This window comes from Schistocerca piceifrons, chromosome 8 (assembly GCF_021461385.2).
Source record: "Schistocerca piceifrons isolate TAMUIC-IGC-003096 chromosome 8, iqSchPice1.1, whole genome shotgun sequence".
In the NCBI taxonomy this organism is placed as follows: domain Eukaryota; kingdom Metazoa; phylum Arthropoda; class Insecta; order Orthoptera; family Acrididae; genus Schistocerca; species Schistocerca piceifrons.
In genome coordinates, this window is record NC_060145.1 from 317,717,256 (window position 1) to 317,732,284 (window position 15,029).

Sequence of the window (15,029 nt, forward strand, 5' to 3'; positions counted from 1 at the left end):
GAGGCATACCGACAATCCTTCTTTCCACGAACAATACGAGACTGGAATAGAAGGGAAAACTGATAGAGGTACTCAAGGTACCCTCCGCCACACACCGTCAGGTGGCTTGCGGAGTATGGATGTAGATAGATTTTTTTTTTTGGTCACCAGTCTACAGACTGGTTTGATGCGACCCGGCACAAATTCCTTTCCTGTGCTAACCTCTTCATCTCAGAGTAGCACTTGCAACCTACGTCCTCAATTACACTCCTGGAAATGGAAAAAAGAACACATTGACACCGGTGTGTCAGACCCACCATACTTGCTCCGGACACTGCGAGAGGGCTGTACAAGCAATGATCACACGCACGGCACAGCGGGCACACCAGGAACCGCGGTGTTGGCCGTCGAATGGCGCTAGCTGCGCAGCATTTGTGCACCGCCGCCGTCAGTGTCAGCCAGTTTGCCGTGGCATACGGAGCTCCATCGCAGTCTTTAACACTGGTAGCATGCCGAGACAGCGTGGACGTGAACCGTATGTGCAGTTGACGGACTTTGAGCGAGGGCGTATAGTGGGCATGCGGGAGACCGGGTGGACGTACCGCCGAATTGCTCAACACGTGGGGCGTGAGGTCTCCACAGTACATCGATGTTGTCGCCAGTGGTCGGCGGAAGGTGCACGTGCCCGTCGACCTGGGACCGGACCGCAGCGACGCACGGATGCACGCCAAGACCGTAGGATCCTACGCAGTGCCGTAGAGGACCGCACCGCCACTTCCCAGCAAATTAGGGACACTGTTGCTCCTGGGGTATCGGCGAGGACCATTCGCAACCGTCTCCATGAAGCTGGGCTACGGTCCCGTACACCATTAGGCCGTCTTCCGCTCACGCCCCAACATCGTGCAGCCCGCCTCCAGTGGTGTCGCGACAGGCGTGAATGGAGGGACGAATGGAGACGTGTCGTCTTCAGCGATGAGAGTCGCTTCTGCCTTGGTGCCAATGATGGTCGTATGCGTGTTTGGCGCCGTGCAGGTGAGCGCCCCAATCAGGACTGCATACGACCGAGGCACACAGGGCCAACACCCGGCATCATGGTGTGGGGAGCGATCTCCTACACTGGCCGTACACCACTGGTGATCGTCGAGGGGACACTGAATAGTGCACGGTACATCCAAACCGTCATCGAACCCATCGTTCCACCATTCCTAGACCGGCAAGGGAACTTGCTGTTCCAACAGGACAATGCACGTCCGCATGTGTCCCGTGCCACCCAACGTGCTCTAGAAGGTGTAAGTCAACTACCCTGGCCAGCAAGATCTCCGGATCTGTCCCCCATTGAGCATGTTTGGGACTGGATGAAGCGTCGTCTCACGCGGTCTGCACGTCCAGCACGAACACTGGTCCAACTGAGGCGCCAGGTGGAAATGGCATGGCAAGGCGTTCCACAGGACTACATGCAGCATCTCTACGATCGTCTCCATGGGAGAATAGCAGCCTGCATTGCTGCGAAAGGTGGATATACACTGTACTAGTGCCGACATTGTGCATGCTCTGTTGCCTGTGTCCATGTGCCTGTGTTTCTGTCAGTGTGATCATGTGATGTATCAGACCCCAGGAATGTGTCAATAAAGTTTCCCCTTCCTGGGACGATGAATTCACGGTGTTCTTATTTCAATTTCCAGGAGTGTATTTGCTTGATGTATTCCAATCTCTGTCTTCCTCTACAGTTTTTGCCCTCTACAGCTCCCTCTAGTACCATGGAAGTCGTTCCCTCATGTCTTAGCAGATGTCCTATCATCCTGTCCCTTCTCCTTATCAGTGTTTCCCACATATTCCTTTCCTCTCCGATTCTGCGTAGAACCTCCTCATTCCTTACCTTATCAGTCCATCTAATTTTCAACATTCGTCTATAGCACCACATCTCAAATGCTTCGATTCTCTTCTGTTCCCGTTTTCCCACAGTCCATGTTTCACTACCATACAATGCTGTACTCCAGACGTACATCCTCAGAAATTTCTTCCTCAAATTAAGGCCGGTATTTGATATTAGCAGACTTTAGATAGATAGTAGATACTATCTGTAGGTAGATAGTAGATAAATACTGCAAAATATTAAAGACAGTAATATGGACATCAAAGCAAATATATTACTTGGAAAAGATAGTCATATCAGATAACAAAATGAAGACAGTATGGGATATAGGGAAGGAGGAGACCAGTACAACCAGACATGAAGAGGGGCAAATAGTATTAAGAGTAAATGATACGTTGGTGACAGATGTGTATAGTGTTGCAGAACGTTTTAATAAACATTTTATAATTGTTACTGAAAAGATGGATGCTGCAATGGAATACCTCAGACCAGGCATTTCAAGTAACTTCCATAATATTAATTTGACCCTCACTACCCCAGCAGGAGTAATGTCCATCATAAAATATTTAAAATCAAAAACATCTAGTGGGTATGATGAAATACCAACAAAGTTAATTAAAGAATGTGCTTCTGAGTTATGTAACATATTAAGCTATCTATGTAATCAGTCTTTTAACAGTGGAATATTTCTTGAATGATTGAAATGTCTTGAAGTTAAGCGATTGTTTAAGAAGGGAGATAAAGCAATAGCATCAAATTTCCGTCCAATTTCACTTTTGCCAGCATTCTCAAAAATTTTAGAAAAGGTAATGTACAATCAGCTTTATAACCATCTTATCACAAATAACATACTGTCAAAGTCGCAGTTCGGATTTCTAAAGGGTTCCGATATTGAGAAGGCTATCTACACTTACAGTGAAAATGCACTTAATTCATTAGACAAAAAATTGTAGGCAACTGGTATATTTTGTGACCTGTCAAAGGCATTTGACTGTGTAAATTACAATATCCTTGTAAGTAAATTAGAATATTATGGTGTAACAGAAAATGCTGCAAAATGGTTCAAATCTTATATCTGCAGCAGGAAACAAAGAGTGTTATTAGAAAAGAGACATGTATTCAGCGATCAGGCATCATCCAACTGGGAACTAATTACATGTGGGGTCCCACAAGGTTCCATCTTAGGTCCTTTACTTTTTCTTGTGTATATCAATGACCTTTCATCAGTAACATTACCAGATGGCAAGTTAGTTTTGCTTGCTGATGATACAAACATTGCGATAAATAGCAAATCAAGTGTAGTTTTAGAAAGATCCTCTAATAAAATATTTGTGGACACTAATCACTGGTTACTTCCCAATTCTTTGTCACTGGCTCTGAGCACTATGGGACTTAACATCTATGGTCATCAGTCCTCTGTCACTAAACTTTGAAAAAACACACCACATGCAGTTCAAAACTTGTAAGGGGTGTCCCATGAGTATATGCCTAACATATGATGACAAGCAGAGAGAAGAAGTGGACAGTGTTAAATTCTTGTGATTACAGCATTATAATAAATTCAACTGGGAGGAGCACACCACAGAACTGTTGAAGTGTCTTAACAAATCTTTATTTGCAATGCGAATTGTGTCAGACATAGGGTATATAAAAATTAAGAAGCTGGCATACTATGTTTACTTTCGTTCCATAATGTCATATAGGATTATTTTTTAGGGTAATTCATCAAGCCAAGCTAACGTTTTCCAGGCACAAAATCATGCAATAAGAGTTATAGTGGTATGTACTCAAGAACACCCTGCAGAAGCCAGTTGGGGAACTAGGGATACTAACTACTGCTTCCCAATATATTTATTCCTTCTTGAAATTTGTCATTAAAAATATAACTTTTTCAAACCAACAGCTCAATTCATGGAAACAATGCGAGAAATAAGAATAAACTTCACAAGGATTTAAAGTCACTTATTCATGTGCAAAAAAGTGTGCATTATTCAGAAACACACATTTTCAATAACTTGCCGGCAGCCATAAAAAACTTAACAACCAATGAAATTCAGTTTAAGAGAAGCCTAAAGGATTTATTGGCGGCCAACTCCTTCTACTTCATTGATGAATTTCTCAGTAGAACCAACTGATTTGTGTGTGTATATATACCATTTCACTGCAGTAATGTGTTCATTGTAAATAAGTGTTGTAGTAGATCTATTATATATTTATAACGTTATAAATAAAAAAAACATTTATTTAAATTTTAAATTCAGTGCATTAATACGATCGTAGTAAATTAGTGTTTGTAAAATGATTCTTTCATACAGTGTTCATTAAAAAAATGACCATCATTCCACTTGGGACCTGTGGAAGGACATTAGTTTATTTGTTTCAGTTCTAAGTATTTGTTATGCACTTTTGTTTTCCTGACATGTTCTACATCCTGGAGGACCTCTTCACTACGGATCAATTGGAATGAAAGTAAAACTAATCTAATGTACACACACACACACACACACACACACACACACACACACACATCACCAAATATAGAGTCAAAAATTTCCCGAAAAATCCTTGAAACTGATTTCCTGTTCCGTTGACAGAGTATGCTATTGCTGAAATTGAATTTAGTTTTAAAATCATTTTGAGTTCCGAGCAACGACGACCAGATTGAATCGACTTTTAGGGAATTTTGAGAATTTATTTGAACTTTAACCGTATTTCACAGTAATAAAATCGTCCAACAATACACGTCTAGAATAATTAACGAGTAACACGTATCAAAAGTACGTGATACATCGTAAATTATGTGTTCGAAATTTTTGCAGAAATATCGATTTTTCCGTAGAAATAAGGACGACTGTGACTTTCACGTAACTTCAATTTTGTCAGCGACAACTATGTAAATTGTCATTCTGAAAATCTGTGGAACAGGTGTTTGCGTGTAGCAACTTTGACATGTTTACATCTCTTGGGTGATATGAAGGTGAGGCTAATTGACGTGTTATCAGTGTGGGAAGTATGAAAAATTGTACACAAGAATGGAGAAGACAGCACCAAAAAAACTCGTGAAGTCTAAGTCGGGATTACGATTAGTAAATCTCGACGGCAACTTAAGTCCATTTACTCTGCAGGAACCTTCATGGATACCCGACAGCGAGGTACGGGAATTGCAGTTTGACATAGAAGCGGAAATGAAATACCAAAGAAAGTATGTGAAATAAAATATTTTTGTTTCAGGCAGCACATTGTTCAAACTGCGAAGTCAAGTTCGATATGTTACGCAGAAAGGTACTCATATTGCAGACACTAATTAAGCATATCCGTCATATTGCTGTTGTTAATATATATGTATTTTCATTTGGGAACTGACAGCTATTACCTGTACATGCACATATTTCCGATAAATACTGGGCGGAAAGTTTTTCTTCCACTACATGTGCTGATTAAGTATTCCACCATTAGTAGTCTAATTTTGTTACAATAACAACGAAATGAAAGTATCAAAACTGCGGTTGCAGCATCACTGCCGACGCTGTGGTAACATCTTCTGTAACTCATGCTGTGCTACCAAGTTGGGACTTCCACGTATGGGCTTCGTTGATCCAGTTCGTCTGTGCAAGCCCTGTGCTGATGTAACTGATCGCGAGAACGATTTCTTCAACAATCAGCTGAAGATACTGACAAATGGTGAGTGCTTAACAAAGCCACCTTCTGTTAGAGTGAAAAATAAAAAATCATCGAAAGCAAGTAAATTAGATCTTTTGTGTCATATGAAACTACTGAATAGATTTACATATTCAGTAAACAAGGTAACAAAGTAACGTCGTATCTTAAAGAACAACTCAAAATAATTACCTCTAGACAAGTACATGTTAGAGAACTGTGGCCTCATTTAGAAGAATGGTTCTCAAAGTACTGGACATAAACCTGGTAGAGCAGGCAATGTGATAGGAGATACCCTCCGTGGTGTATAGTCTTTGTGAGAAAACTTCTTTTAAATAGAGACTATTCAAATGTGCAAAACAAAGCATAGAGCTATATATAGATATGCTGAATGAAACACCTTTGCCTGTCAACAGAACAATTCAAGAAGTCTTCAATGATTACCATGTCATCTCTCACAAAATGCAAAAGAAGTTGAAGTTATGTATTTTGCCGGCTTCCCCCCACGAAATCTTGGCTGCAGTGGCAGATGACATGCACTGCAGCCAAGATCCAAATTAAGTGGAAGGTGACAGTTGAGTTCTGAGATGATGAAGCCAATGCCTGTGAAAGGAGAAATCCTGGCCATATGTAAAAGACTTCATTGGTGCCGAAGTTAGTGTCCAGATGTAGGAAATCAAAAGAAAATTAATGAACTGTTATTTTTAGTTGGTTGGTTGGTTGTTTTGGGGAAGGAGACCAGACAGCGAGGTCATCGGTCTCATCGGATTAGGGAAGGACGGGAAGGAAGTCGGCCGTGCTCTTTGAAAGGAACCATCCTGACATTTCCCTGGAGCGATTTAGGGAAATCACGGAAAACCTAAATCAGGATGGCTGGATGCGGGATTGAACTGTCATCCTCCCGAATGCGAGTCCAGTGTCTAACCACTGCGCCACCTCGCTCGGTGTTATTTTTAGTTGCGTCTTTACAAAGAGAGATATAGAAGGGGTATCCTAGTTTAATTCTCATGGCATTGCGAAGATTGGTGACACAGGCACTAGCACTCATGGTGTTGAGGAACAGATGAGTTTGCTCCCATGGTAACAATGATATATTTTAGATCCCCTGCACTAAAAACTGTGCACAGTGGTGGGAAGAAAGGACAGGTTTAACACATGTACAAGAAGGGTATCAGAAGAGATCCACTAAACTACGAACAGATATCATTAACATCCAGCTGTTGTAGAATTCTAGAACATATTCTGAGCTCCATTGAAATGAGGTATTTTCAAATGGAATCACCTTCATGCTAACCACCATTCCTGAATATTTTGGAACCATTGCTCTTGAGAAACCCAACTCAGGCTTTTCTCACATGATATTCTGGAAACATGGATCAAAGCAATTAAGCAGCAGCAGTATTTCTTGACTTCAGTAAAGTTTTTTACTCTACTACATGGCAATGTTCATTATAACAAGTATGATTGTAAGACGGTATCAAACAAAATTTCTAGCTGGTTTGAGGGTTTATAGGTAGAAAGGGTACAGCATGTTATTTTGGATGGAAATTCATAAGTAGTAGTAGAAACAACTTAAGTCAGGCATTACTGAAAATTAAACTAGCAGGACAACCATGGGAAACTGGGGATTTAGGGCAGCGACAAGCTAAATATACAACAATAAAAAAATGCCGCACAATCCCAAAGCAAACAATATAAAAAAAACCAAAATCATGGTATTCCCTTAAACCAACAAAAACCGGAGGAACCGGACTATTCCCTTGACCAATGCAGCTCAACCACAACTGAACCAACTCCTACAACTATGAAACATAGAACCAAAAGACCATCACCTCAACAACCCAAAAATCAGACACCACTACATCAATTAAAACAGTCAACCTACCATAAATACACAGAACTTCACAGTTACTTTAGAATATAGCCAAAACAAAAATTACTTACCAACAACAGATTCTGGCGATAAAATCGATATTGACAACCCTAAGCACACAAGTGCGTGCGCATGCGCGCGCACACACACACACACACACACACACACACACACACACACACACACACACACACACACACACACCAAAAAAATAAAAAAAAACTCGTAAACCACCAACCAGCCTACCACCCATTAACCAACCTCAAACCACACACATCACCCCCCCCCCCCCCCAAACAAAGAGCACAAAATAAACCAAAATCAATCACAACTTACAAATCAACAAAAACTGCAACCAAACTGGTCTTCTACAACATAATCATAAAACAATCCCCCCCCCTTCCCCACACCCACACAAACCCAACCCCCTCAACTCACCACCCTCTGCCTATGCATCTTACCCACAGCCCTAAAAAGATGCAAAAAATTCAATAATCCCCAAGGACACTCTTCAACCAGCAATACTCCTCTAAATGGGATTGCAAGTTGGAAGAGCACCTCTCCCCCCCTTCCTGTAACTGAGTAAATTGTCCCCCCCCCCTCCCCAGAAAAAAAAATCCTCAATCATACTGGTACATGCCCCATTTTCTTGATATTTAAATTGAATACTGTGATTAACAACTAAATGCTCATAACCCCTCTTCTCCAACTACCTATAGGATGAAAATGCATCTGAAACTATAGTGCTCCCTCCCTCAATATATTCTTCCATCAAACCCACCAATTCCCTCTTAGTATGGCCCTCCAAAACCCTAAAAGCACAATCTGCACCCCCCTCCCCCTCCTCCCACCCGCCGCAAAATAACAGTCCTCCACACCCACAGATCAACCTGAGAACTACCCCTCCCATACTTTCTCTTCGTTGATATCAATGACCATACCTGGCCCATTCACCTTCCCTTTATATTTAACATACTCAGAACAAACCTCTCAACAAATAGAAAACCAATTGAACACTATTCTCACACTCACACCGGTCTCATGCGCATAAAAACTGATAGAGCCCCTATAACAAAAATAAGTCAGCAAAACATTCTCCTTCATGGGCAACCTAGATTTCTTGAACCAGGTACCACATCTAATCCACTGCCAGATATCCTGCTAACACTCCACACATAGTCGTCCCTGATCCAAAATGCCAGAACTCTTGTAAGACTCATATTATTACCACAAATAATCTGCAATCAGCCCAAATAACTGCAGAAAGTTAGTGATAGACATAATGTTCTCACCCATCTCGGCATGCAATGATGCACTATTAAAATTCACAGTCATATTCATCTCCAACAACAGAAGCCATACAACAAATTAAACTTCTTTCTGCACAACAAACAGTAAACTAATAAGACCCAACAAAAAAGTCAAACGCATAAAAAAAAAAATCTTAATAATTCAGTGAAAACACTTCCAAACCACATTATACCATCAACTATGTACACACACAGCAATGTTGCAACTGTCAAAACCAAACCACAAATGAACCCAATACAACAGGTTACACTTGGCACATATACATACGCCACCATCAAACTCAACAAGACATCATCTACAAACACAGGCAACTCAAAAACTCTGCGCTGTAGTGATGTCACACAAAACACCACCATTATGTCACGGTTCAAAGCAGACGGTTGGATTCGGACACTTCTGTTGACCCATTAAGTCATGCACCAGTGAAGTGTATTGGGACCCTTGCTTCTCATGTTTTATATTGATGACCTGGCAGACAATAGTAACCTTGCAGATGATACAGATAACTTTTAATGATGTACTATCTGAAAATAGCTACACGGATGTTCAGTCATATTATGAAAAGATTTCAAAGTGGCACAATGGTAGGAAACTTTCTTTAAATGAACAGAAATGTAAAATTGTGCACTTGATAAAATACAAAACTTTGGTATCCTGTAATTACAGTATCAGTGAGTCACAATTTGAATCAGTCAATGAAGACAAATACTTAGGTGGAACAGTTTGTATAGATATGAAGTGCAATGTTCACATAGGCTCAGTCATAGATGACAAACTAGATTTCATTGGCAGCACTCTGAAAGTGCAGTCTGTCTGTGAAGTAGACTACTTTACAAAACACCTGTGCATCTCAGCTTAGGATATTGCTCAAATGTATGAAATGTGGTCTAACAGGAAATATTGCATGTTTACAGAAAAAGACAGCAAGAATGGTAACAGGTTTGTTCGACATGTGGGAGAGTATCGAGGGGTGCAAAGAACTTACAAGCAGGCCCTTGAAGGTATACAGATATTACCCTGAGAAGTCCTAATTACAAAGTTTCAAACACTGGTTTTAAATCATGACTTTAGGAATACACTACAAGCCCCTACATATCACTTCCATAGGTGTCATGAGGACAAGATTAATTAAGCACACAGAGAGATATTTAAACAGTTGTTCTTTTCCTACTCCATACGTGGATGGAAAGGGGAAAAGCTATAATAACTGGTACAGTGCGACATATCCTCTGTAATGCTCTTCACAGTGGTTTGCAGAGTATGGATGTAGATGTAGATACCTAGTAGGACTAACAGAAGATATGCATATTCAAAGAAAGGCAGCATGCTAGTTTGATGGTAATGCTGAAAACTCTGAATGGCAGATTCGTAGATGGATAGCAGTTATGTCACTTAGAGTTTCAGGAACCAGCATTAACCCATATTCAATACGTGATAGGAACTAGAAGAAACATTTGCATGTGACACAATGCTTAACTCTCTCACTTGCCCTTCATACTTCCAAAGTTATAAATGCTAATTAACCAATAGAAATGCTTATTGTTTGCTGTACATTGTGTTGTGAGCAGTTGCTATGGTAATTTTGGAATGGGGCCCAACTACTTTGATTGTTGTAAGAGGTTTTTTTCCCCATCTGAGAAGTTTACTTACAGCAAGTGATGTTATGTTGGTAACTTGTAACACAGTAGTTTGAGATTACTAGTTACCAACTTTCTGGCACACAGTTTTGATATACCAGGAAGTTTCACAACATTGTGCACTCTACTGCTGAGTGATAGATTCATTCTGGATGCTTCTCAGTTTCATACAACATTGTTTGTAGTTCAGAATTAAATGTGAGTTTCCAAGGTGGCTAAAACTGTTCATAAGACCTTATATATTTTGCATTTCTTCTGTGGCAATGACAATGTTATTTATGTCAGCAGGGAACAGTTCAGTTTTATCAGATCTCAGATTAGATAACTTGTGGAAAAAAGGCCCGTTTATTCACTTGAAACCATACGCTTTGTGTCCAGTCCACTAAGTGCCCACAGTGGGGATGATGTAAAACTTCGACACTGCAGGTGTTCCTTGAACCAGTGATAGGTGTCTCAGACATGTATTGCTATTTAAAGTATTAGCTAAAACTAGCTGCTGGGTAGTGTAAGATGAAGAGTGGCCACTATTTTCTCTTAATATGCATGTCAGGTAATATGTAACTACCATAATTATTAAAAGTTTTTGCAGATTAGCACTAGTTATAAATTACTGTAGGCTTTTGTGGCAATTTCCATTGAAGGTAAAATCTTCTGGGTTGTTATGCTGCATTATATTTCTTCCGTATGATCGATGTTTTGATCCCTCTGCTGGTATCTTCTAGGTGTGGTGTCCATGGTTCACTGAATACTGTTAGTTTAGTGTACTTTACAGAAGTAGCCTGCAGTGGGTGCTTCTGCCTGTTCATGTATAGCTTGATTTAGCAAAACTGACGTACTGTCTTTAGAGAAAATCCACACTCACTGCCTTTGCAGCATATTTTATTGTCCATCTGGATTGCTTTTATTTTTAAAATGTATTTTATTGTGTTTCATAGAATGTAAATTTTGCTGATAGTTGGATGGGTTACTCTGAAGACTCATCGTGTGGTATCAAAACTGTTCATTTTAAAAATGAAAGCACTCTGGATGGATAATGAAATCTGTTGCATGACTTGATTTGTTTCACATCCCTAAAGGCTCTCATTCGTGGTGGTTTTTATGGGTCAATATGTGGAAGTGAATGAATATTTTGAAATTTATTGAGGGTTGTCAGGTGTCTTGCCAGCCACACATTGGCAGTGAATGGTGTATTTGTGCTTGAGCTCATCTCCTACTTCTGGGAGACTCCTGTCACTCTTTGTTCCTTGCTTCCTTGACCCAAATGGTAACTGCATAATAAACATGTAGCATATATTTGACAAAAATTTCTACTGTGTAATATTGCAAGATGCCTTTATATCCAGCAAGTTGTTTGTCCTGTCAAAGGCTCTACAATAATGGTTTTTAGGCCACATATGTTGGATGCAATAGGGTAACAATAATTTGCACTTGTATAAACACTGGAAGAGAGCAAGTGCTGATCTAGAATCCAATAACATGATCAGTTCTTTCACTTATTGGCAAAGATGCTGGAGACATTGTAGCTTTGCTATTGTAATAGTGTTGTCTCGAGGCAGAACGCTGACAATATTTGTTTCACTTCTACATAATTTTTTTGGATTGTACGTTGCGGTGACATACTGAATTGAATTGTTGTGTAGTCGAGGATGTAGGTTAAGTTGAAACCCAAGAAATTAATTATAGATTATGGAACCAGTGAATGTGATTTCATGAAAATAACTATAAAGGTAGAGTCACACATCATGGAACAAGATTTCAAAACGTTCCGTAATGTGTTTCAAATGACGGCATTCTGATAGGCTGTCAGCAGAATGGAACAGATATTTATGCCAAGGTTTCTCAGAAAATAAGTTTTGACAGTGATATTTGTGTGGGGGATGGTAACATTGTCTGCACTCATGTTACATAAGTGGATTTTGTGCATTTGAGCCTTTTTAGTCTGCATTTTATTGTATACTTTGTTCTTTCTCACACATTGCAGAGGTTCTAGGACGACATGGATGTCTGTCCAATGAGTGTTATTGAGCAGGACTCAAGCACTGAGTGTTCTATATAAACATAAATATCTATATAGATATTATTAATAAATTTGTGTGGCTTACTGGCCTGGTGCAAGATTTTCTGTTGGACACCCTTTGTGTGATCTGTGTGTCTTCAGCCTGCCCCAGTTGTCCAACTGAACAAGTGGGACGTACAGTTTAATGTGAAGTATGAATCACATATTGTACCTCGTGGCACTTCATATCATTGACAGGTGAAGACTAGTCAAAGCAAAGACTGAAATATCTGTGGTCCATCCGAGATTTGTTCCTGTGACCTCTTGGTTTCCTGCCACGTGCTTTACTACTGGATCACCCAGCCCAACCTATGTACAGATAAATCTGTAGGTTTGATGAGCAAGTTTGCGAATATCAGATTATGTGACTTATTTGACCGTATCTTGTGATGATGTTGGCTTAGAAGCTAAAAATTATATACATCACCACGGGACATACATCTCTACCCGTTCCTGAGAAAAGGGCTCCTAGCAAATGGACAGAAGCAGGTGGGCAACAAACAACAAAAAAATATTTTTGTGATATAATTACAAATTAACAATTTTAGAAGTTTTTCCTTTACTTACACTGTGAAACCGTGCTCCTTGGCAAAATTTGTTTCAACGAAAACAGGAAGGCTTTGATGAGTGAGTTTGTGAGTATCAAAATAAGTGATATAAATGGTCATATCTTTTGATTGCATTGAATTAGAAGCTTAAATTTTTGACTCTGCCAAGAGATCATAGACCGTAGTATGTGACATAAATTTCAATTTGATACCTCTACCCATTCTTGACTCTTAACTGTTGGACAGACAAACAACAAAGTGAACCTATAATGTTTCTGTTTTTACTGATTGATGTACGGAACCCTAAAAGCCAATTATTTTTTATGTTATTTGGTAATTAGAAAGAGAAAGCAATTGAACAGACATGATAAAAGGTCATACATATTGCCTTGTAAATATTGTGTAATGTGTTTGTATGTATATATTTTCTCTAGTAAACAAATGTTGAGGTTTTGGAATGTTTGGATAGCACTTTTTCTGTTCTTCAGTTTCCAGCAGTTTACCATACAAACTTTATCAAAAGCGTCTGCTATGAATTTTGCTTTCACTGTTAATAAATTCTATTATTTCTAGTTCTTTAATTCTGGTAGTACATTCTGATTCTGTTACACAAGTTGTATCTCGTAACCTACTATCACTGTTGGGTACTGGAGGAGGAGGTGGAAATTAGTGTTTAATGTCCCGGCAACAAGGTCATTAGAGATGGAGCATCTACATCTACTTAGTGGTGACTTTGTCTTGATGTTCCATCTAGTATGAATACGCCATGATTTAACAGTGACATCAGCTTCAGTTCTGTTGACATGCGTTGTTAATTGGCCATAATTATTATGACCTGTAATTTATGCATGTTAAATTTATATGAGTTACTCATGTCTGCCATTGAGATAACATCGAGTCGTCAAAGTGGAAATCAGGGATGCTGATGTTATTTGGAGAAACTGATATATAATTTTTTTAAAGTTAGCCATTTTTGCAGAATGGAGTATTTGTGATGGAATCTGGAGTTGATGCGAGGGGCACAGCAGCACTTTCATTGTCCAGGAGTCGTCATTGGATGTCTTAGTTTGTGTGACAGTGAATAGTGGAACTGTGTTTTGCATTGCAAGTAACTGGGAACAGTCCAGTAGTCATCAGATCTGTCCTAAATTTGTGTGGCACTGAAGAATGAAACTATGTTTTATACTGCAAGTTACGTGAAAAAAATTGTGTATAAATCAAGAAACAATCAGGAAACTATATGAAAATAGTAACTGTTCCGACAGAAAAGATATCAATGATGACCATGCAGCTTTCCTTAGAAAGAAATGATAATTAATCGAATCCTTTAGCTGCCAACAGGTGTTCTTGATATAACCTAGTGGGAACAGTTGAAAATGTGTGCCCCAACTGGGATGAATTTAGGTTGTGGACAGTTGGGCATGTGGGTCTCATGGGAAGTGTGCAAGGGATAAGTCCCTGCAGTCGCGCTATCCTCTGTGCCCTCGGTGGCTCAGATGGATAGAGCATCTGCCATGTAAGCAGTAGATCCTGGGTTCGAGTCTCGGTCGGGGCACAATTTTAGGACAATTTTACGAAAGAGTGGTTGACGTGTAAAGGAGGCCACATGAAGGACACTGGTGCAACCTATTCTTTAGTACTGCTGGAGTGTTTGGGATCCTTACAGGTCGGATTGAAGGAAGACATGGAAGCAATTCAGAGGCAGGTTGCTAGGTTTGAACAACACGTACGTGTTACGGAGATACTTCGAGAACTAAAATGGGAATGCCTGCAGGGAAGGCAATGTTCTTTTTGAAAAATTTAGAGAACTGGCATTTGAGGCTGACTGCGAAATGATTCTACAGCCACCAACATACATTGCGCATAAGGACCACAAAGATAAGATACGGGGAAATTAGTGCTCCTACAGAGGTGTACAGATAGTCGTTTTTATCTCACTCTATTTGTGAGTGGAACAGGAGGGGAAATGACAAGTAGTGGTACAGGGTACCCTCCGCCACGCACCATACGGTGGCTTGCGGAGTATCTGTGTGGATGTAGAAACATTGTACAATGGGGGCTTACCGAATGAGACAGTGCAGCTGTTAAGACACTG

General features: G+C 40.1%; 1 protein-coding gene across 1 annotated transcript in view; it reads left to right on the forward strand.

Moving 5' to 3' along the window:
- Window positions 1-4,731: 4,731 nt before the first annotated feature.
- The window catches only part of LOC124711897 (zinc finger FYVE domain-containing protein 21-like), a 55,510-nt gene continuing 45,212 nt past the window's right edge, over window positions 4,732-15,029 (forward strand). Inside the window, exons 1-3 of the mRNA XM_047242144.1 lie at window positions 4,732-5,004; window positions 5,084-5,134; window positions 5,365-5,533. Coding sequence (XP_047098100.1) covers window positions 4,885-5,004; window positions 5,084-5,134; window positions 5,365-5,533 — 340 coding nt within the window. The 5' untranslated portion in view covers window positions 4,732-4,884. The remainder of the gene's footprint in view (window positions 5,005-5,083; window positions 5,135-5,364; window positions 5,534-15,029) is intronic.